The sequence below is a fragment of the Oryctolagus cuniculus genome, chromosome 13, assembly GCF_051225735.1.
Source record: "Oryctolagus cuniculus isolate XC-2025 breed Fujian yellow rabbit chromosome 13, ASM5122573v1, whole genome shotgun sequence".
NCBI classification, from domain to species: Eukaryota; Metazoa; Chordata; class Mammalia; order Lagomorpha; family Leporidae; genus Oryctolagus; species Oryctolagus cuniculus.
The window spans coordinates 97563241-97587545 of NC_142879.1; the positions used below are offsets into that span (position 1 = coordinate 97563241).

Sequence of the window (24305 nt, forward strand, 5' to 3'; positions counted from 1 at the left end):
TAGCTCTGCATCTCTACATTTCACATAAACTGAAAATAAAAATTAAAAGAAAAGATGCTTTTGATCATACTTACAAGTTATAGCAGAGTGATTATTAACTACATCATTGATAGCCATTATGGAACCTTACTTCTGCTACTTTGAATTTATCAATGTAAAGTGAATAATACAATTAATTAAGATGATATGGAAAACATATGCTCTATACAAAGACTGTAATCCAACTGAGAGACAATTGTATCACTAATAGAATAAGTATAAAAGATTGTAGGGTCCCAGTGCTATGTCACAGCAGATAAAGTCACGGCCTACAGTGCTGGCCTCCCTCATGGTTTCCAGTCCAAGTCTTGGCTGCTCCACTTCCAATCCAGCTTCCTGTTAACGGGTCTAGGAAATCAGCAATAGATGTCCCAAGTTCTTGGCCATGTAACCATGTGTGAGTAGCTGAGTTTGATTACCAACTCCATGTTCTGACTTCAGTTTGCTGCCTGTGCAAACTCACAGAGGCAGTGAGGCTCAAGTAATCAAGCTCCTCCCAAGCACGTGGAAGACCTAGATGGAGTTCCTGACTCCTGTCTATGGCTTCCATCCAAACGAGGCCATTGTGAGCATTTGGAGGACAAATTGGTAGATGGCAGCTTTGTTCTGTAAGTCTCCATGCCTCTCAGACACAGACATACACACACACACACACATATACAGATATGTATCTTTTTCTAAATTACACAAATGCCACAAAGAGATAAAGGGCCACAATTAGTGATTTTCTTCAAATAATAGTGCTTCAGATTATAAATATCCTACAATAAACCTCTAAAATTTCTAAATACTTGATTCCTAAGAAAGATTAAGAAAAACAGACATATAATTAATCATTGACTTATCTGTAACTGCTCTTCTGTGATCAACTACTTCTTATGTTTATATTTTTTTTTCCTATGTTGGGACTAGCTGGAGAAGTTTTACCTGGATTTCTATTTACAATCTTCTCAAGTGCAGCATTTTCTCGAAACAACGAAATGAGTTGGTAATTTTGCCTATGTATAAGAATGAATAAAATTGTTTCAGTATTGATAAGGACAACTATCAAATGTATCAAATCCTTAGAATATTTCTGATAGTTCAAAGTTAGTACCAGAACTTACATTATGCCAACGCACTTCATAATTATATGTTCTACAATATAATTTTCTTAAACTTATTGTTAAGATGAAAAACAGTAAGGTGAAGAAGTCCTGAATTAAAGGTGGTATAACTCAATAAATTAACTAAAATTAGCAGGACATAATAAGGTATCATAAACTCAGAAGACTCAGCTCTGTAGCCAACAGGTATGGGCAAGTCACTTGTTTTAACCTCAAACTCTTCTAAAGAGTAAGGATTTTCCTATGTCTTCACTAGTAGTTATAGAGATTTAATGATTTAATGCGTTAATATATAAAATATATAAATGCTCAATGAAATCAAGCAATGGAATACTTTGTTCTTGAAATTTACTACTGAAACTATTTTGGAATCCCAAAGAAAACCTGTAGTGTGTTTTTTCACTGTTCAGGCTACAGGAAATGTCATTAGTTTCTCATTCTGGCTATTAGTTACTCCATACAGCTGTAACCATAGATACCTCATCTACTTAACATATTGCAGCTACATGCATTTGTAAATATATCACTTCACTAAGTTAGGTAACATAATTGATGTGATCATTCACACTAAGGGTACAAAACTAAGAGCTGTCAAGTACTGGGGCAGACTATTACTATTCCTTTCAAGGATTCAAACTCTGCACCAGTTGATATTTGCTAGTATGATGCTTAACGTCCCTGTTCAACTCCACCTAACTTGGAAGATCAAACTGCACTTTATTACATGGTTTCTGAGAAGTTATGCATGGGGCTTAGCTCACTTAAATCCATATAACATACTTTAGATTCAGAGAATTCTCAAGAATGGCTTGTTGTGAGGCAGAATTTAAAACTACTTTGAAAATCTGATATAAAATGCACATAATTTAGATTTCCATCTTCACTATTACAGCAAACAAATCACCTTAGGTCCAACACATACTCTGGAGCACAGAAACATACATGGGACATTCCACAAACCAAGAACATATGTGCCCAGACTATAAAGAAGCCTTAGGGTACATATCTGGTGCAAAACATTAAATAAACTCTCATCTTTTCCTACATTATCTGAATTTGTCTGACAACAGAATGGTACCAAGTAGAAACTACTAGCAAAGTCAAGAACCTTATAAAGAACACGTCATGAAGGTTTAAGGCTAAGAAGTAGATGCCACCTGAGGTTCTCATAAATAGCCTATTTTTGGCTACATACATGCCAAAACCTAGGAAGCCAGAGTGGGGTGTTAATACTTTGTGGACAGTGACTGAGTATATAGGCATATGTCAGTCAACAAATAGACATTTTAATCTCAGGATATAAGTGCACATCACCACGAAGACTGGGGATCTGGATCAGTAAAAGAATCCTGGTAACAAAGGAAGCAATAAAAAATAAGAATTATTAGAACCCCATCTCTCTGATGAAGGAAGATTGCCTTGAGAACCTTATCTCTCTGATGAAGGAAGATTGCCTTGTCAGGCTTATGGAACTTCCTGGCTTCTTGTAAAACTCAAGAAAAAGAATTTAAGAGGCAGCTCCCAGGACAAAATATGAAATTTCCTGCTAATCTGGACACTGAAGGCCTAACCAACTAAGTAGAACTAGGAAGGCGTGACACTGTTTGGAGGGTCATGGCAGGGGTTGTATTTGAAATGATATGGATAATGTGGGCAGTCGCAGGGATAAAGACCTTCAAATCTCTGAGATAAAGAATTTGTACCCATCTGTACTTCTAACTAGCCGACCTTTCTCTTTGGTTTCTTTTTGTTTTAAAGATTTATTTTACTTGAAAGTCAGAGTTACACAGAGACAGGAGAAGCACTAGGAGGAGGAGGTGGGAGGGGGAGAGGGAGGAGGAGGAAGAGGGGGAGGGGGAGGGGGAGAGGGAGGAGGAGGAAGAGAGGGCTTCATCTGATAGTTCACTCCCCAGTTGGCTGCAATGGCCAGAGCTGCACCGATTTGAAGCCAGGATCCAGGAGCTTCTTCTGGGATTCTCATGCGGGTGCAGGGGCCCAAGGACTTGGGCCATCTTCTACTGCTTTCCCAGGCCATAGCAGAGAACTGGATCGGAAGTGGAGCAGCCAGGAATCAAACTGGCGCCCATATGGGATGCCAACACTTCAGGTGGCAGCTTTACCCTCTACATCACAGCACCTGCCCCTCTGTTTAGTTTCTGACTGTTGAAGTAAAGGGACTCACTGCCATTCCAAAAACTGTGAGAGCTAAGTCATCTGAAAACATGAAGTACTTACACCTCAACTTCATGTTGATTACAATGTTAGTGTAAACACTTACATATTACGTTTTTGAAGAGCATAATCCCTAGCAGAATGTCCAGCAATGTCTTCAGAAAGCACATCAACCCCTAGTTCAAGAAGCATGTGTACTATGTTTTCCGTACTATACCGTCCCGCAAACATGAGGGATGTTCTAAAATAACAGAGAGAGAACTTCATTAAAAACTTCAATGAGGCTACTCAAACAGCTGAGTGGCTCTATTTTACCAAGTTAATATCTTGCCTATGTATATGTGATCATTTACTTGTATGAATGGACATAAGCATCTTGGAATATCAAATGCTCATCTCCAGAAATTATCTCCAGGCTTAAAGAGAAAGAAACAAAATAAAGCCTCTTGTCTAACTGGGGTATTCCATAGAAGTTACTAATTTGAAGTCTTTAAGGGATAGTAACACCATTGAGATCACTTGTTTAATCAGGCAGTTTTAAGTGAAGAATTCACTCTTACTTCCCCAGTTTTAAATATTAAATATATCCCAGTCAGGTAAGTAAAAGCTATCTGAAAGCATAAAGCTCTTATATTATATAGCAATAATAGTCACAGCAGTTTCAGTTAGCAATGGTGACAACCACGTGTCAGCTACTGAATTACATTTTATATATGACATTATATACAACTACATCTGAAAGACAGGATACATTACTATCCCACTTTCACTTCAGGTTCGATTTAATAGTTAATGTTCCCAAGGTTGCACACCCAACAGGTTGGACATCTGAGAATTAAGCCTTGTGTTATATGTCTTTTCTCTTTCTCATTTATTATTTGTCATCATCAAAGGAAAAGCTTATCTAAGTAAATACATTTCTTCCCTCTTCCCATACTAATTACAAATAAAATTATAAGGATCAGGCATTTAATCTTGGTATTATGACACCAATTAAGAAGTCCCCTTCCCGTATCAGACTACCTGGTTTGACTCCCAGATTCATCTTCTATGTGTAGCCTCCTACTAATACAGACCCCGGAAGACATTAGTTATATTCAGCTTAGATAATTAGATTCCTGCAACTACATGAAAGTCTTTATTGCATTCTTAGCTCCAAGTTTCAATCTGGCCCAGCCTGAACTGTTGCAGGCATTTGAGCAGTGAAACTGAAGTGAGAGAGTTCTAATTCTCTGTGTGTGTGTTTCTCTAATCTCTCTCTCATAGAATTTTTTAAAAACCATGCTTTTAAAAATATCAAATATCAAAATAAAGCAGAATGAAAAAAACGATAAAATCATACTATCTGCTAATAACCACCTACAGTCGCTTAAGTATAACTTAACATCAATATACTTTGAAGAAAGAAATTAACAAAAAAAAAGTCAGCAAAAAGACAAAATGATTTTCAATTCCTATTTATGTATACTACAGCATTTTTAAAAGTAGAGTATGTGGGCGCTAGATTCTGTCCCGGTTGCCCCTCTTCCAGGCCAGCTCTCTACTGTGGCCCAGGAGTGCAGTGGAGGATGGCCCAAGTGCTTGGGCCCTGCACCCCATGGGAGACCAGGAGAAGCACCTGGCTCCTGGCTTTGGATCAGCGCCTTGCGCCTGTGGCCATTAGAGGGTGAACCAACGGCAAAGGAAGACCTTTCTCTCTGTCTCTCTCTCTCACTGTCCACTCTGCCTGTCAAAAAAAAAAAAAAAGTAGAGTACGTAGGAAAAAAAGATTTCTTTAAGATTATTTATTTATTTATTTGACAGAGTTGGACAGTGAGAAAGAGACAGAGAGAAAGGTCTTCCCTCCGTCCGTGGAAAAATTTTAAAAATATTACAGAATGTTTAAGAAGCTCAATAGTGACTCATATTTATTAAAACAGTAAAACTAAAATGAATAACCTTTCATTAATATCAGACTATACAACCAAAAATCAGATTACTATTAAAATATATCAGTCACTATCATAAGAGAATATGACCATTCCTATGTAGCTCCTTGTGTTGGCCAGTATGCATAATTGCTTTCCTACCAGATAGATTTTTATTGTTACTTTTCATTGTATCTCAATAATATACTAACATTTTATTTCATATTTCTGACTTGAATCACTTTATAACTGATAAACATCACTGAGTTTAAAATATAGAATGAAATAATTTACCTGTTTAGATTATCAACTGCAAAAACATCTGCATTCTGTAATATTAAAAATTTAACCATAGTTTCTTGGTTTTGTTGAATAGCCACTAACAGTGGTGTGAGGCCAGTCTGTAAAAAATGATTCACAATTCACATTATTACATATTTCTCAACAGAACTGAACATATTTCAGATGACAATGCAAACTCGGACATCAAATGTAGAAGGTAAATTAAAGGAGGCTCTTTCTTCCCACCCTGTGCTTCCACATGTGCTGCACATTCCTCTTAAAACTCTCCTCTCCATTGCCTCATTGCATGGAACCTACTCATCACCAAGACTCACTCCAAACAATTGCATTCCAGGGTTCACTGCTTCCATCAAAACACTCACCATGGAATATTACAATTATTTGATTGCACACAATAAAAACACAAGCTCCTCTGGAAGGCAAGGGCTACATGTTTTACCTCTGTAGCCCTAAACCCTAAGACATAGTAGTTAATATTTCAAGCATTCTTATTCAACTGATGACCTAAATTATTGTCTCAAAAATAGTGTTTCTCAATACATATTTCCAAGAACATTTACTTTTGCACAAATTATATACTGTCCACCAACAGAAAAATGTCATGATCATCTGTTTGAGAAATATAACAAAGCCATGCATCCTGTGTTCCCCTAGGTGGGGAGAGAAGCAAACTGGAGGGTATCTGCCCTTTAAAAATAGGAAACCTTCTGTACAGCATACAACTCAGTAATCTGAGCTCAAGGATCCCTGATTGGAATCCTTCAGATAATCCTGACAGTCAGAGGTGTGCATCAGTCTCCCAAATTTTGTATTTTGAAACAATTTACAGAGGCAAACTACACACATCTCTGCACCATGTTCAGTCGATTCCTTTGAGTCTTTGTATCAGCTGGCAATGCATTTCCAAATGATTTTGTATAAAGCAGGTATTAACATGTAATATCTTCACTTTTCTTAGCATCACCTAATTCACAAAAAGAAAGATCAGGCCCACTATGTAGTCAACAGGGCACACCCAATATACTATTTTCCAACAGTTAAATAACCATCCATTTGTATTTAAATCTGACAGGTTTTAGTCAAATGGATATTTGAGATACAGGAATGTTGAAACTGAACTATTAAAAGAATGTCCATCCAAATATTCTTAACACTACCATGGCTTTCAATTTTAAGTCTGCCATAGTGATTATGTGTCAGCGCTCCATGAATTCAACACAACAAGATTTGATTGTGTATCATAAAGCTTCAATGAGGAAAAAGGTTCATAATTTGCTATAATTCTAACCATAAAGCCCTGCTTGCAATATACATTTCTTTGTAAAACTATCCGTAAGTGTTATTCTGTAGGCTGAGAATTATTAGTATTATCTCTTTGAATTTATAACTACAAAGGAAAAGAAAGACAGATAAAATCAGAGGTTAGTATTGTTCGAATGTAGCATCCATCAAACTCTAACTCTTCTCAAGATTCTTAATAGTTTTTGAGACCTAAGAACTTACACATTACAATTAACAGTTTGGTGGTTCTTAACAAGGGTTTTGTCAGACTCTCAGAGATAGGTTTTTAAGTATACATGTAAAGACGTAGTAAGATTTACTGAAATAAAATACTCTTGGAGAGACTAACTAGACTTGTAAGTTTTTCCAGGTCATTCTGATATACAACTCCAGCCGAGAACTGGTGCAGCAGACAACCACCACTTCCATCTCTCCTCTCACACACATCATTTGGAGACTTGACCAAAACGAGGAATGAGTAAGAGACACACACACTGAACATCCCATCTCATTTTTCTTGAGTAGGAATAAATCAACTAACAGTAAACTCAAAGTCCAACTTAGATTTATTTGTAGGGTCCTTTTCTTCTACTTTCCCACAAAGACATTCTCTATTTGAGAGCTGAGTTTAGACACTTTTCCTCAGCAGCTCTTCCTACCATAATAAAATGTCAATCATTTGTTCTTCCCTCTTGTTTTCTACATTCATCACCACCTAGTCACTCCAAATATGGTTCCCCAAAGCAAACTTACAACTTATTAATGATATTAATGAAAGTACAAGTTATTATACTTTCAATCAAAGAATACTTGGTCTACACAAAACTCAACAAAAACAAATCAAAAATCCCATCTCCGTATTTTCCCTCAATTACCTAATTTACAAATGTTTCATTCTTCTATCCTTTTCTCTTGCAAAGTTTCCCAGTTAACCCTTGACACTCTAAGGTAACTTTTATATAAATAAACTTATTTAGGAAATGGACAGCAACAGCCATATTTCTGTTTACTACAACATGCTTTCTTCTTGAGTTTTAAGCAAAAGCCTTTGTCAAGACAAAATTGGACTTCTCCTGTTTTTGCACCGCTTAGAAAAAAGTAACTGGGAAAATATCCTTGAAAATATGTCTGACCTTTAACAAATTCAGTGCTTTCATAAATACTGGCCATAAATGCCTCTCAGTCTGTCCTTTCCAGTATTTCTGCAATGGTATCAATATTTAAACTTAAATCTGGGACAGTTTTCATAAAATATCTTCATTCGATGCAGCTGGTACTCCCAAATATGAGAAACTGCTTCTATACATGTCAATCTTTTAAAAATGTATTTCCAATAGTCTAAACATTAAGTTAGATGATCCATACCTTATTTTTCTTTTCGATATCTGCATTGCTGGAAAGCAGCTTTTCGGCCATTCTTATATTTTCTCCGTAGGCCACATAGTGGAGAGCAGTGTTGCCAATTTCATCCTCAATATTTGGATCAGCCCCATGATCCAGTAAGAGTGTAGCACAGTTCTCAGCGGGACACTGTACAGCCTGCCAGTAATACACCAATCATAAATTGTAACTTCTAGAAATTCAAAGAAAAACTCCCCATCCCAATGGTTTCACCAGTTAGTCATATATAAATAAGATAAATTCATTTTTATTCTAAGTATATAAACCAAGCCCTTCCTATACTGGAATGGTCGAGCACTAAATACCTTTATCAGCGGTGTTGCAGCCCTTTTATCTTGCGGATCAAGTAGACATCTTTGGCTTATGAGGAAAGCTACCACGTCTTGGTGGCCTTTTGCACAGGCCCAGTGCAGAGCGGTCCTATAGGAAATTAGATTGCACAATCACAAAACAGGCCATTTCTCATGTAATCGTAAGAATAAAATAGCATATTCCCCTGCCCTCAAAACAAATACTTTTCTGATGAACAAAGAACTTTATCATCTCTTCTTGTCACTAAACTAATGAAAGAGAAGCCTATTAAAGAAAAATAACATGATCATTACATTAACCACAGCTTGGTTAAATCCTATTTTAAGTTATGACTAGGACTTTGAGTATCTCAATTTCCTGATTAAAAGAATGGGGAGAAAAAGAGTAGTTGTCTCAGTTTACCATTGTGATGCTTCAATGAAAATCTATGTAAAATATTTAGAACGGTTGCTGACACAACTAACAGCTCAGTAATTGTCAGACGCAGTCATTACTAATACCACGACTTAAAAACAGCATTTTAATTGAGTAAGATAATATAATTATCCTGACTTTCCATATATCCTTGAAGCATTAGAGAAAATATTATAATTCACTGACTCTGAATATGCTCAATGCCTCTCACTTTATCATTTCTCACATTGAAGTGCTGCTTATACTAATACCACGACTTAAAAACAGCACTTTAATTGAGTAAGATAATATAATTATCCTGACTTTCCATATATCCTTGAAGCATTAGAGAAAATATTATAATTCACTGACTCTGAATATGCTCAATGCCTCTCACTTTATCATTTCTCACATTGAAGTGCTGCTTATCATAATTCATTACTTTTTCCACTGTAATTGGCAGCATTTAAAAACTTAGCATCTATTGAGATAATTCAATGGTTCTATGGTTTTGTTCTTTGATTTCTTAAGGTGATGTAGCAGATTTATTAATCTGTATATGTCAAAATGTCTGTGTACATCAGGGATAAATCCCATTTCATCTGGGTGAAGGATTTTATTAGATGTGTTGTTGGATTCCATTAGCTAGAATTTGTTAAGGATTTTTATCTGTGTTAATCAGTGACACTGGTCTATAGCTGTCTTTCTTGGTTGTTAACTTTTTATCCTGGTTTTGGAATAAAGTGATATAGACATTTGGACCAATGGAAGAGATTAGAGATCTTAGAAATTCATCTATGCATCTACCATCAACTGATCTTTGACAAATGTGCTACAATCACTCCCTGGGGAAAGGACAGTCTCTTCATCAACTGGTGCTGCGGAAATTCGATCTCTGCATGCGGAAGTAGGAAACAAGATCCATACTTTTTAGCTTTCACAAAAAAAAAAACTCAATGGTTCAGGGATCTAAACCTAGGACTCAGAACCATACAATGATTAGAAAAAAGCATAGGGGAAACACCATAATTCATTGGCATAGTCAGGGACTTCTTGGATTAGACATCAGAAGCACAGGGAATAAAGGCAAAAAAAGACAAATGGAGTTAAATCAAGATAAGAAGCTTCTCCACAGTGAAGAAAACACTCAACAAAGTAAAGAGGCAATCAACAGAGTGGGAGAAAACACTGCAAACTATACATTGGATAAAGGAATAACATCCAAAATACACACGAAGTTCAAGAAACTCAACAACAACAAAACAGAAAATACAGTTAAGAAGTGGGCAGAAGATTTAACAGACATTTTTCAAAGCATGAAATACAAATGGACAACAAACACATGAAAAAATGCTCAGGATCACTAGGCATCAGGGAAATGCCAATGAATTCCACACTCACCCTAGTTAGAATTGTGTTCATCCAAAAATCAAAAAACATAAAAAATGCTCATGAGAGTGTGGGGAAAAGGTACCCGAATACACTGTTGATGGGAACGTAAATTAGCATAACTATTATGGAAGAGAGTAGGAAAAAAAATTGAAAAATAGGTCTGCGATATGACCCAGCTATTCCACTCCAGAGAATTTACCCAAAGGAAGTAAAGTAAGCATATGTAAGAGTTATCTGTAACCCAATGTTTATAGTAGCTCAACTCACAATAGCTAAGATATGGAATCAACCCAGATGTACATAAACTGATGACCGCATAATGTGTGCTATGTAACCATGATGGAATACTATTTAACCATAAAAAATGAAACCCTGTCTTTCACAACAATTTGCAATTGGAGATCATTAAGCTTAGGGAAATACACCAGTCCCAACAAGCAACTAAAACATTTTCCTGGATTTGTGGTAACTAACATACAGAGTACAAAATACGCAGATGAGTGAAATCGACATTTTCAGATTTGATTGCATATAGCCCTTATCTATACTCCTGAGAAAACATTGTTTTTCCACTTACTACTTATTGAATTCTTTATTTAGTGGAAGGTTAAGCTTGTGATTACAAAGTAAAGTGAAACTTGGTCATTGTAAAAATTAAAAGAAAAATAAGAAAGTAGGAGAGAGGGTGGGATTCAGGCAAGGAGGGAGGATAGGGTGGGAAGTACCATTATGTTCTTCACATTGTATATATGAAATACATGAAGTGTGTTATCTTTATATAAAGCGTTTTTATAAAACAGAAAAAATGGCTCATTGATACCTATTGATCACACAATCCATGGTGCCTAACAATAAGTGCAAAATAGCTTATAAAAACACATTTATGGCAACTCCAGCCATATGATTGGCATTAAATATTAGTTTCTGAAAGTTCTATAGTTTGGAAGAGACAGCTAACATTACAAACATGTTTAAAAACAAAGTAATTCTTTAATCTCAATAATATTAAAAATTTAACTAGAGTGTCTACATCCAATCATTCTGGAAATGACAAGATAAAGAAAATTTCACAAGAATTCAAATACCTATAAGTAACAATTTTAATCACATTTTGTTGGCTAACACAGTCCACAATTTGTGTGTATGTATAAACAAACACTTTTCTCACTTGTTATACAGACTGCCTACATATTTGTATTTCCACATGCATCTGTGGGACACTCCACCTTTAATGGTCACCTATCAAAGCAATCTATCAATGCGCCATAATTTACAGGTCCATTATGTAGGTTCTTTTTAACATATGCCCATTTTAAGCGCTAATAAGAGAAACAAATGGCATGCCTACTTCTGAAAGTTATTTTAAAAGAATGAAATTGGGCTGGCGCCGCGGCTCACTAGGCTAATCCTCCGCCTAGCGGCGCCGGCACACCGGGTTCTAGTCCCGGTCGGGGCGCCGGATCCTGTCCCGGTTGCCCCTCTTCCAGGCCAGCCCTCTGCTGTGGCCAGGCAGTGCAGTGGAGGATGGCCCAGGTGCTTGGGCCCTGCACCCCATGGGAGACCAGGAAAAGCACCTGGCTCCTGGCTCCTGCCATCGGATCAGCGCGGTGCGCCGGCCGCAGCGCGCCGGCCGCGGCGGCCATTGGAGGGTGAACCAACGGCAAAGGAAGACCTTTCTCTCTGTCTCTCTCTCTCTCTCACTGTCCACTCTGCCTGTCAAAAAAATAAATAAATAAATAGAATGAAATTGAAGGGTGGAGGGCATATGCATTTTTCAAATATGACACAGGGGGCTGGCACTGTGGTGTAGCAGGTAAAACCACCACCTGCAGTTCCAGCATCCCCTATGGGTGCCAGTTCGAGTCCCAGCTGTACTTCTGATCCAGCTCTCTGCTATGGCCTGGGAAAGCAGCAGAAGATGGTTTGGGTTCGTTGGTCCCTGCTTCCACGTGGGAGACCCACAGGAAGCTCCTGGCTCCTGCTTTAGGACTGGCACAGCTCTAGCCATTGTGGCCAATTGGGAAGTGAACCAGCAGATGGAAAACCTCTCTCTCTCTCCCTACCTCCCTCCCTCCCCCTCTCCCTCTCCTCTCTCTCTGTAACTCTTTCAAGTAAATAAATAAGTCTTTAAAAAAAGTGACATAGTACTTAGAACCAAATTCTCAATATAAAAAGTCACAAGCAATTTGACCTTTGCCCCTAAAATTGCTATTCATTATCATAAACTATATGGATGGAAAGTAGCATTCATTCATCTTTCAAATTAAATTCTTTTTCTCACCAGAGACACTAAATACTGTTTTCTATGTCCATGGATCACTTGTATACCTACAACACATACATATCCAAATTTAAAATTAAGTTCAGTGTTGTTTTCCTGCTTTGCACAGATTTCTGTAAAATGAAGATCCATTTTTTTCACCTGAAATATACTTGTTGTAAAAATGTTTTGAAGATATATTGTTTTGTTTTGTTATTTTCATCCAGATACACAGGAAGTTTTATTTTATTTCCTAAGCAAATATTCAGAGTAATTCCTTAAAAACTGCTTATTTAAAAGGCAGAGTGAAAGAGAGAGGAGGAAAGGTACAAAGAGCTGCCGTTAACTGATTCACTCCCCAAATGCCCACAACAGCCAAGGACAGGCCTGGCAAAAGCTATGGGGTCAGATCAGGAGCAAAGTGGGCAGGACTCCAACCTGTACTCAGCTATGAGACACCAGCATCCAAAAGCAGTGACTTCACCCACTGTGCTGAACTGTTCACCCCAGGATGTTTGCTTTCGACTTCAGTCTTCATCAAGTCTTTGGCCACTAAAAAATTTATTGCTTCACATTTTTTGTTTTCTTCTGAAATTTTTCTCACATTGTTTATTTACAACTTTTAACTCTACCAGAAATGTAGCTTTGTGTTATAAAAATCTAGTTTTCCTCCGTTAAGAAGTATTTCATGCATAAGTAAACCGTGTTTTCTTATGAATATTAAATGTTACCAGTATCAAGTTCTAAATCTTTGTTTCATATTATGTTTTTGGATTTCCAATGCATTTGCCCTTTCAACTGTCAGAAACCTGATTAATTTCTAAAAACAGCACGTTTACATCAAAAACAGCACCTCATTATTTGCTACATTACAAATGAGTGTTAGCAGAGCAGTAAATGACAAGTAGAATGTGTAACTCGAAATTTTTAAACTTTGATATTTTTGTTTGGCGCATGTAAGACTGATAAAATTAAAGCTCACTTTTTGGTAAACATGAGTTCTCTCATGCCAAGGTTTCCTTCTACAATCCCATGTACACGCAGGTGTGAACTGACATCAAACGGGTATTGGGTTTACTCAGACTTTAACCCAGGGGTTGAGAGATTATGGAAATTTTCTTGTTATCTTTTTGATCATGTGTATCACAACGTGGATCTGGACTTGTGTACATAAACATGGACTGGTGTCCAGGGAAGCAAGCAGGGGAGCCTGGGGCGAGGGCTTCCCGCACTGGGCCCTGCTGCCCACCCTCCAGTACCTGCTCTTGTGGTCTACATCATCCACACCGCTTCTTCTGCAAATCAGCATTTTCTCCACTGCGGCCACATTGCCCGCGCTGGCAGCTCTGTGAATGGCACCGAGCTCCCAGTAGAGCAGGCGGTATCCAAAATGCGGCCGCATCTTCAAGCGCTTTTTCTCGAACTCCGTAACCGTCCGAGCGCGCTTTCTCGCAAGCTTGCTAACAGACCAGGAGAAAAATTTCTCCATAAGCAAGGCTGTCAGGGGCTTTCAGCCACCTCTGCAACAAAATAGGAAGAAATGTGGCAGTCTAGCCACCATGCAACGGAGGAGCTTCGCGGTTTTCAACCTCTCGGCTCACAGTAACTGTCGCCCAACAACTGCCGCGCATGTGCACCAGGCTAAGCCCCGCCCCTTCCGCTCCCGGACATTCCTTCCTCTTCCTCCAGACTCCGCCCAGAAGCCCCTCCCCCTCCGAGGCGGCCCTTGCTCTCACTCCTGGTTGGCCAAGACTCCATCCTCCGGGCCATGGAGGACGCCCCAACGCCGGGCAGTGCTTCTTGCACCACTTTCTCCTGCGGCCTGGACTCAGCAGAACTAGGCAGCAGGAGGGCCAGGAAGTGGGAAGGAGGGCGCCCCCCAGGGAGCACAGCCGCCCCCTCCCAGCAGGGCAGCCCCACAGCTTTCCCCTGGGCTCAGGAGATAGTGGGCTGTGTCTCCAGGTGGCTTGGGCCCTGGTGAGGCTCGACCCATGGGCCACATGTGCCCCTATCCCCTGGGCTCAGGCACATGGTTGCAGGGAGGTGACAGGCAGGGGGCAGCCTCGACCTGGTGCTGCCACTCCACTGGCTTCTGGGGCCAGTGCAAAACAGTAAAACACTGAACTTAATTTTAAATTGGGATATGTATGTGTTTGTAGGTATACAAGTGATCCATGGACATAGAAAACAGTATTTAGTGCCTCTGGTGAGAAAAAGAATTTAATTTAAAAGGTGAATGAAATGCTACTTTCCATCCATATAGTTTATGATAATGAACAGCAATATTAGGGGCAAAGGTCAAATTGCTTGTGATTTTTATATTGAGAATTTGGTTCTAATACTGTGTCACTTTTTTTAAAAGACTTATTTATTTACTTAAAAGTCAGAGTTACAGAGAGAGAGAAGGAGAGGGAGAGTCTGGAGAGAGAGAGAGAGAGAGCGAGGTCTTCCATCTGCTGGTTCACTTCCCAATTGGCCACAATGGCTAGAGCTGTGCCAGTCCTAAGCCAGGAGCTTCCTCTGGGTCTCCCACGTGGAAGCAAGGACCCAAGGACCCAAACCATCTTCTGCTGCTTTCCCAGGCCATAGCAGAGAGCTGGATCAGAAGTGGAACAGCTGGGACTCGAACTGGCACCCATAGGGGATGCTGGAACTGCAGGTGGTGGTTTTACCTGCTACACCACAGTGCCAGCCCCCTGTGCCATATTCAAGGAATAGTTTATTGGCTTTTTTTCTTAACTGAGAATGGGACTGGGAATGGGAGAGGGAGGAAGAGGAGGGTTGGGAGTGGGAGAGTAAGTATGAGGGTAAGAATCATAATATTCCTGAAGTTGTACTTACAAAATTTGTATTCATTAAATAAAAGGTTTCTTTGGGAAGAAAAAATTCAAGCCCCGCTCCTCTGCTCCCTCACAGATGCCAGCACCCCCAGATCACAGACTTGCCCCAAGGGAGGCAGCTCCCACCATCCAATGGAAGCAGTGAGGATTCTTTGGGGAAATGATGATGTTAGGGCTAGAGAAGGGACAGGAACAGCCTGGGACCAGAGAGAAAATGCCCACAGTTGAAGGGGGCCTGAGGAGGGGCACCAGAGCTGATGCAGAGGAAGCCTAGGCCAACGTGGGATGATCTGAGCCATAAAACAGCAAGAGTCACATACTGTCACTCCCTGAGACATGTCTCCTAATCCCCAGTACCCCGGAAGGTGACTGCACTTGGAGACACTCAACGTGAGGCCGTGGGTGATTCCTAAGGCGGTGTGGCTTCTGTCCCAGAAGCAGAGGACATTCTGACACAGACACACACAGGGGATGAGCAGGTGGAGACACAGTGAGAGCCAGTATGTACCTGTGGAGGTGCAAGGCCTCAGAAGGTCCCAGCCCTGTCCACACCATGTCCTCAGACCTCAGCTTCCAAGCAGCAAGAACGTGAACTCATGTGAGAATAATCCTCCAATAACTACCAGAATCCAGCAGGACCATGATCTCCCAAGAATTCTTCAAACTCAGTGCCAGCATTTTGGTGTAGTGGGTAAAGCCACCAAATCTGATGCCAACATTCCATATAGGCACTGGTTTGTGTCCGGGCTCCTAAAACTTCCAATCCAGCTCCACGCTAATGCCCTGAGAAAAGCAGTGGAAGATGGCCCAAGTGCTTGGGCCCCTTCCACAAAAGTTGAGAGACCTGTACAGAGCTTCTGGCTCCTAGATTCAGCCTGTCCCAACCCCAGGCATTTTGGCCATTTGGGGTGTGAACCACCAATGGAATATCTCTGTGTCTCTCTCTCACCATAACTCTTTCAAATAAATAAATAGCTTTTTAAAAAATCTCCAAGCTCTACCACTAGATTTTTAAACTGGGAACATCAACTTGTCTCGTGTTCCCATCCTTCCCCTATAGGAAGTATTTGAATATGTACAATAATCCTGAGTGCATACAGGCACACAATGCTACATAAACATCTGCTAGAATCTTACAGAGCATGCAATCCCTCCAGTCTCATACTCTTTTTTTTTTTGACAGGCAGAGTGGACAGCAGAGTGGACAGTGAGAGAGAGAGACAGAGAGAAAGGTCTTCCTTTGCCGTTGGTTCACTCTCCAATGGCCGGCCAGCACGCTGCGGCCGGCACACCGCGCTGATCTGATGGCAGGAGCCAGTTGCTTCTCCTGGTCTCCCATGGGGTGCAGGGCCCAAGCACTTGGGCCATCCTCCACTGCACTCCCTGGCCACAGCAGAGGGCTGGCCTGGAAGAGGGGCAACCGGGACAGAATCCGGCACCCCGAATGGGACTAGAACCCGGTGTGCTGGCGCCGCAAGGCGGAGGATTAGCCTAGTGAGCTGTGGCGCTGGCCCAGTCTCATATTAAAGGAACTAGAAGTCTGAATCATAGAACTGGCATAGGTGTGAGAAGACTAATTTTTGATGTTCCAACAAAACATCTCACACAATGCGGAGACCAAGCACTGCTACAACAACACACGTGTGCACAATGGAAACTTTCTTGTCCATAGCTCAGGAGCCATGCATTAGGAATAGTGCCTACAAGAAAGTTTTATGTGACAAAATGGTTGATAACAGCAAAAATACAGTATCATTGAGTTAACCCAGGAGCTTACAACTGCCTCATCTTAGGTTAGGAATGAAATGGGATTCCCTTAAGTACTCCTGCAATATTGTAAAAAGAATGCTACCCCTGGTACAACTTCAACTTTGGAATGGACAGATGGCTCTTCAGCAGTGACTAGAAGGGAAAACCACAGTAACTCACTTTAGATAGTATGAGTCAGATCTTGGTTGAGGGCCAGAACAAAGCATTCATGAAGGAGGATGCACTCAGGCAATTTTGGTTCAATGCCTTGGAAGTAAGAAACTGTGGTAAGGATGACCAGTTCAAGCAAAGAACCACCTCCACTGCTGCCATTTGGCACCAAACCATGGCACCACTCCTCTGCAGTGCTGTAACTGCCTCTCCACTGTTTTCTTGCTTTCACCCTCACCATCTGGAGTCTGTCCTCCAGACCACCCAAGGTGAGCCTTCACAAGCATGTCACACAACATGTTGCTGCTTAGCTCAAAACCCTGCTCCAACACACCCAGCTAAAGCCAAGTCCACAATGATCGACGTGACCCTTCTCCCATCACATTTTGACCTCCTTTCCTGCACCTCCCCTCCTTGCTCACTTCCCTCTAGCCACAGAGGCCTTCTGAAGCTGCTGCTCTCTGTTGCAGCTGGCAAAGGCTCCTCCCATGCCCCGGCCAAGACCAACTCCCTCTCACCTTCAAGTTTTTGCTCACATCTGACCCCCTCAGGTTGGTCTTTCTCCAACTACAACTGCACAATCCATACACTCTCTTCTTTTTGTACTTACGAATCTATCATTTGTTTATTATGTTTATTGCTTATTTCTGGCTTCTGCCACTAGAAAGCAAGTTCCATTAGGGCAGCATATTTGATGGAGAAGGACTTGGTATGTAGCAGCCTCCTATCTATATTTGCTTGATGAATGACGCTCACATTCTTGTTTTCTAAGAAATAAGTGGGGTCAGGGAGCATCCTCACCTATAACAGAGTCATATTTAAACCACCAGCTAGCGAGTGGCTCCCTCTTTTAGCCTACTTCCCACCGGGGTGTATAACAGTGTGACTTGGGGGTAGAGCCTTGTGTGTGAGAGAGAGAGAGAGAGAACTTACAAGCTTGTAGCTAATGTCCTAAGGTACATCTCTTCCCTTCTTTCTAAATCCCACCACTTAGAAATCTTGCTTTGGTCTTTTTCCTTTTCGGTAGTTTCTTTCATGGAACATCACTGGTTGAGTTGTGCCCAGCAGCAAATTCATATGTTGATGTCCTAACCATCCAGGCCTCTGAATGTCACTGTAATTGAAAACAGAGTCATTGCAAATGCAATTATTTATAAGTTAAGGTGAGCACAATTGTAACATGAGTGTTCTTATTAAAGAATGAGGTTTGGATTCAGAGATTTGCAGAGTAGGAAGCCAGTGTGGAGACACAGGGAGATGGCCAACTGTAGGACAAGGAGAGAGGCCTGGTGCAGGCCTTTTTCCAAGAGCCCTCAGAAGTAACTAGCCCTGCTAAAACCTTGATCTTGGACTTCCAGGCAAAATCAGTTTCTGTTTTTAAGCTACCATCTCTGGTACTACTTTGTTATGGTGGCACATGAATACAGACCAACATGGAATCAAAGGCCCAGGGAAGCCACCTTATTACTTCCCTTTGGAACAGTAAGAGCTAGCATTATAGAAGGAGGATGTAAGCCTGGGCAAAAGGAATCTGGGAGCCTCAGCCTGGAAACTCTAGTCAGTGTTAAAGCAGTCTTCAGTATGGATGAGTTTGCAAGGTCACAGGATGGCTCCATAAGACTCAGTGTGCATACACATAGAGTACCTTGCTAAGATCCCTTAAAACATATAGCTGCATTAGGTATCTATTTGGTTAGAGTATTCTATGCTCCAGTCAAATAGCAACTAACAGGTATCTACTCCCTATTTCTCCAGATATTGGCATGTGGAGAATCTTATCTCAAGAGCCTTATAGAAGACTGAATCCACACCATTTCTTCATAATACATCCAAAATCCCACTAGATCCAACCAGGCTGCTTCCCTGGCCCTGCCACATTAGAAAGTCCTGCCCTTGATCCTCTTTACCCTTGAGAAGTATCTGTGGTGGCCAAGGGTCCTTGATCTTAAGAGCTTATCCAGACAGCCATGACAAGAAGGGCCTTCCCAAACAGCCAGGAGTCTGCCTCCTGCCACAGCATCTCTTCAAAGCACTGATCCCAAGGGTGGACCATTTTGCTGTGGCATACATCTGTGCCCATATGGGGATCATATAGCATGCATTGAAGGGTATATTTGTTGGACATTCAGCTAGGTGCCCATACATAAAATCCATCAAGGTACAGGCCAGTTGCAAAGGAGAGACTTAAAGAAGCTATAAAATGCATAGGTTCCATAAAGTGCCACAGAACATTTACCAGTGACAGAAAAAGGTCAGCTATCTGTCATTTTTACTAAGCAAGGCATGAGGGTCTTTTTCAGATTTATTTATTCATTTAAAAGGCAGAGTGACAAAGAAAGGTGAGACAAGGAGAGGGAGAGGGAGAAAAGAGGGAGAGGGAGGTTCTTCCATCCACTGGTACACTGCCCAAACAGCTTATAACCAGGGCTGAGTCAGACCAAAACCAGAAGCCAGGATCTCCATCTGTGTGTCCCACATGGGTGGTAGGGGTCCCAGGATTTGTGCCGCCTTCTGCTGCTTACCCAAGCACATTAGCAGGAAACTCAATGAGAAGAGAGATAGTGAGGACTCAAACAAGCACTCTGATACAGGATGCTGGCATCGCAAGTGGCTTCTTAACTGACTGCAACCCAGTGAGCCCCATGGCATGAGTTTCTAAGCCATGAAAACAAGTAGTGCAGCTGACAATTAATTGCCCATTCACCTCCCTGCCTGTGTTTATGTGACCTTGTGCTGAAGTTCCCATTCCACACAAAGCTACAGGAGAATACCAGTTTCATCACCAAGCAGGTTTCTCCATGCCCCCTTTCTCTCTCTCCATCCTCTATTTTATGCAATATCTTGTTTAGTAAAATTGATTAAAGAATGAGAGGTTATTACTAAAGCAAACCAGACATGACAGGGCAAAATGACGGATCTCTTAGTATCAACACTACTTGGGTCTTGAATAAAATACCTGCACACACTCACACCGAGAACTGCAGTGACATTAACAATCTTGCCAATTCTCACTCAGTCAATTAACAGTGGGGATTGGTGTTGTGGTATAGCAGGTTAAGACCCCATCTGCAAACCAAAATCCTACATGGATAATGGTTCAAACCTGGTGCTTCACTTATGCTCCAACAACCTGATAATCTACCAGGGACAGCAGCAGAGGATGGCCTAAGTACTTAGGCCCCTTCATATATGTAGGATACCCAGATGAAGCTCCTGGCTTCAGCCTGGCCCAGCCCTGGCCATTGTGACCATTTGAAGAGTAAATCAGCAGATGGAAGATCTTTCTCCCTTTCTCTAGGTAACTCTGCCTTTTGAATGAACAAATAAATCTTTTTTTTTTTTTTGACAGGCAGAGTGGACAGTGAGAGAGAGAGATAGAGAGAGAAAAGTCTTCCTTTGCCGTTGGTTCACCCTCCAATGGCCGCCGCGGCCGGCGCACCGCGCTGATCCGATGGCAGGAGCCAGGAGCCAGGTGCTTTTCCTGGTCTCCCATGGGGTGCAGGGCCCAAGCACCTGGGCCATCCTCCACTGCACTCCCTGGCCACAGCAGAGAGCTGGCCTGGAAGAGGGGCAACCGGGACAGAATCCGGCACCCCAACCGGGACTAGAACCCGGTGTGCCAGCGCCGCTAGGCGGAGGATTAGCCTAGTGAGCGGTGGCGCCGGCCTAAACAAATAAATCTTACCAAAAAACCAGAAAGTGACTGTGAAAGCAGCTTTAGGAAATTCAGGGTTATCTACTTGGCCTTTTTCTTTCCTGGACCCTTCTTTCTCAAAACTGATATTGTCAGCAGGGGGACATGCTTGGGACATGAACGACAAAAATGCCAACAAGTCCGCTAGACTTTAGATGATTTCATGAAGAAAATATGGAACTCACAAATCTTCGGGAGCAAGCCATTCTATTTGGCTGTAATCTCCACTCAAGCTGGCTATCTGAGATCTTGACTTTTGGAAAAGTGATGTGGTCCACACAGTAGAGCAGGATTTGCACAGGTGGATGTTCTGGTGCCCCCTGCTGGCCATCGTTGACACCTTTGACAAAGCTCCTCACTCCTTTCAAATCAGACAATAAGCTGAACACAAGAGACACTGTTATCAACTAGGTCATTTTTTGGAGACCTTGAGGGGAAAGAAGTATAAAAATATGATAACAAATCATTCAGAAAAATACCATGCCTGTGTAAGAGAACATATTTCAGTAATTAGAGACAAAGCAAACAAATATATTTTTAACTAGGGGGAGGTAAATATATTGGGTGTTTTCCTCTCTTGCCCAGGCACAGGTTGCTAAATCAAACAACCAAAGTTAAACAGGCCACAGAAATGCTAGGACTTGTAGCCCTCTAATTCTGTCTCTGGCTATGGATATGAGTTGCAACCTCACTGATTCTCGGAAGTTTAAGGATTCTATGTCTAAACTTTTCACTAGAATATAATGCTCCATTACTTCTGAATCTTTCTGGTAAAATCAATTTCTCCAACTAATTTAGCAAATGGAATGGTGTGTCATGGGGGAGATTCCAAGATGGATGAATAGGGGAAAGATGTGCTATTTTTGACCAAGGGGAAATAGTAGAAGACAAACAGAGGAAGTGCATTCCCGGGGAGAGCTGGAGGGAAGTTTGTGGTGGACATGCTACAGAAGGAAGAAGCTATGAAGCAATGTGGAAGCCGGGGGTGGGTAGCAACAAGCATGGACACCACACACGATACCCACAGCTAGGAGCTAGAGGAGATGACAGCTTTGGGGTGTGAGGTAAGAGCATTCTGTGGCAGCCCATGCCACTTGTGATATTGTCAGAGGGAGAGCCTTTCAGACCACATTTCTGTGATTCCAGCCTGGAGAGTGCAGGGGAGAGGGTAGCCACTTAATCCAGCCAATTGAGCAGGTTTCTTTCTCATCTCCCAACAAAGACACCCAGCAGCTGATGGAGAGAAGATACCATTTTTTTAAAAACAGATGTATTTATTTGAAAGCCACAGAGGGAGAGACAGAGAGAGAGAGAGAAAGAGATCTTCCATCTGCTGTTTCACTTCCAATGGTGAGAATGGCCAGGATTGAACCAAGCCAAAGCTGAGAGTCCAGAGCTTCCTCTGGGTCTCCAATATAGGGGCAAGGGCCCAAGCACTTAGGCCGTCCTCTACTGCTTTCCCAGAGCATTAGCAGGGAGCTGGGTCAGAAGTGGACTAGCTAGTATTTGAATTGGAGCGGATATCAGATGTGAGCCCTGCAGATTGATTTAAGCGACTAAACCACAGTGATGTCCATGAGAAAGTGCCATTTTGACACAGCAGAGGCTGTGGTGGTTCTTGTGTGGGCCTGTAACAAGGGGATTTTAGCAGAGAGAAAATACTGTGTTCCCCCACTGACTAGGAGTCTTGCTGAGGGTTTAACAAGGTGCTGGACACCCACGTAGGATTGTGAGGTACTTCTATCCTCTCAATATATCACAAGCTCTGGGGCCCAAACTGCCAAGATAAAGCACCCACAAATAGCTGGCTCTGCGAACTTCTTGCATCCGCACTCTCTGTGGAAGGTGCAAGCTCCAAGGCTGAGCATATCTTCTGAACCCTGTGGTTATGAGGACCTTGAGTGCTGTGATTGTGTGAATTTGGTGACTGCATGATACGGTGTGAGGTATAACTGATTCTCTGGGCAATCCCTGTGTCTCACATCAGAGCTCCTGATCACCTGAGGTAGTTCATTGCAAAGGGTCCCCTGGTCACAGTGAGGACTGCACATATCTTTTGTGTGGGTCATGTGCCACAATGGATGAGGGTTGTATACACTGGGGGCTAACCCTGAGCGTTGATCACTTTGGATGACAGGAGGTGAGGCTGTCATTGCATCAGTGGAGATCTACCACACCCAACGTGGGTGTCACCCTGGATTCTCACTTCACCCTGAGCACTGAGTAGAACTCCCTGGCCACACCAAGCACATGCTTCTGGGTTTTCATTGAAATAGCAGACATTACATTAAGCCACAGAGGCATAATTCACACATACAATGTACCAGAGGAGAAAACCAACAAGTAATTCCACAAATGCATGAAAACTTAGGCATAAATTCAAGAAACAAGAATAACAAAGATAACATGACTCCACCAAATGGAACGTAACAACACTTCAATATGAGAATGTGAGGACCAAGAGATTGAGGAAATGCCTGAAATGGAATTCAAAAGAATGATCATAAGATTATTCAGAAGCAATAAGAAGCAAATTCATGAGTAAACAAAATCCATACATGATATGGATGGAAAATTTTCCCATGAGATTGAGATTTTAAAGGGAAATTAAATTAAAATATTAGAAATGAAGTGTTCAACATTTCAAATAAAAAATACAGAGGAAACTATTAATAACAGACTTAGTGAAGCAGAAGAAAGAATATCTGAGCTAGATGAAAAATCACAGAAAATATCAGACCAAAAAAAAAGAATAAATTAGATAAATTAAAAAGCGGTCAAGATTTATGGGATACTATCAAACTAATCGACATACAGGTCGTAGGAGTTCCTGAATGTGTGGAAAGAGAATGAATGAGAAGGCAAATTCAGTGAAATAACAGAAAACTTCCCTAATTTGGACAAAGAAAGGGACATCCCAGTATAAGAATCACATAGAAATTCTGATAGACATGATCAGGCTATCTAAGAGGGAGGTGGAGGAAAGGTTGGAATGTGGGTGGGAGGGCAGATGGGCAGGGTGTCCCACTATGATCCTAAATCTGTATATATTAAATATATATGAAACTTGTATAACTTAAATAAAACAAAGAGAGAGAAAGATAAAAAAGAACAGAACTTCATCATGACACACTGCAAACTTTCAAAAGTAAAACAAAGAAAAGATTCTAAAATGTGCACAAGGGAAATGCCAGATCATTTTCAGAGGATTTCCAGTCGACTCACAGCTGATTTCTTACCAGAAAGGTTACAGGTTAGGGGAGACTGGAAAGATAGTCCAAATCT

General features: G+C 41.3%; 1 protein-coding gene across 1 annotated transcript in view; it reads right to left on the reverse strand.

Moving 5' to 3' along the window:
* Positions 1-24305, reverse strand: part of LOC149122773 (uncharacterized) — a 35036-nt gene extending 10731 nt beyond the window's left edge. Inside the window, exons 1-7 of the mRNA XM_089311270.1 lie at positions 21206-24305; positions 18260-18440; positions 8515-8629; positions 8174-8347; positions 5519-5625; positions 3424-3558; positions 967-1037 (exon numbers count right to left, since the gene is read on the reverse strand). Coding sequence (XP_089167396.1) covers positions 967-1037; positions 3424-3558; positions 5519-5625; positions 8174-8347; positions 8515-8629; positions 18260-18363 — 706 coding nt within the window. The 5' untranslated portion in view covers positions 18364-18440; positions 21206-24305. The remainder of the gene's footprint in view (positions 1-966; positions 1038-3423; positions 3559-5518; positions 5626-8173; positions 8348-8514; positions 8630-18259; positions 18441-21205) is intronic.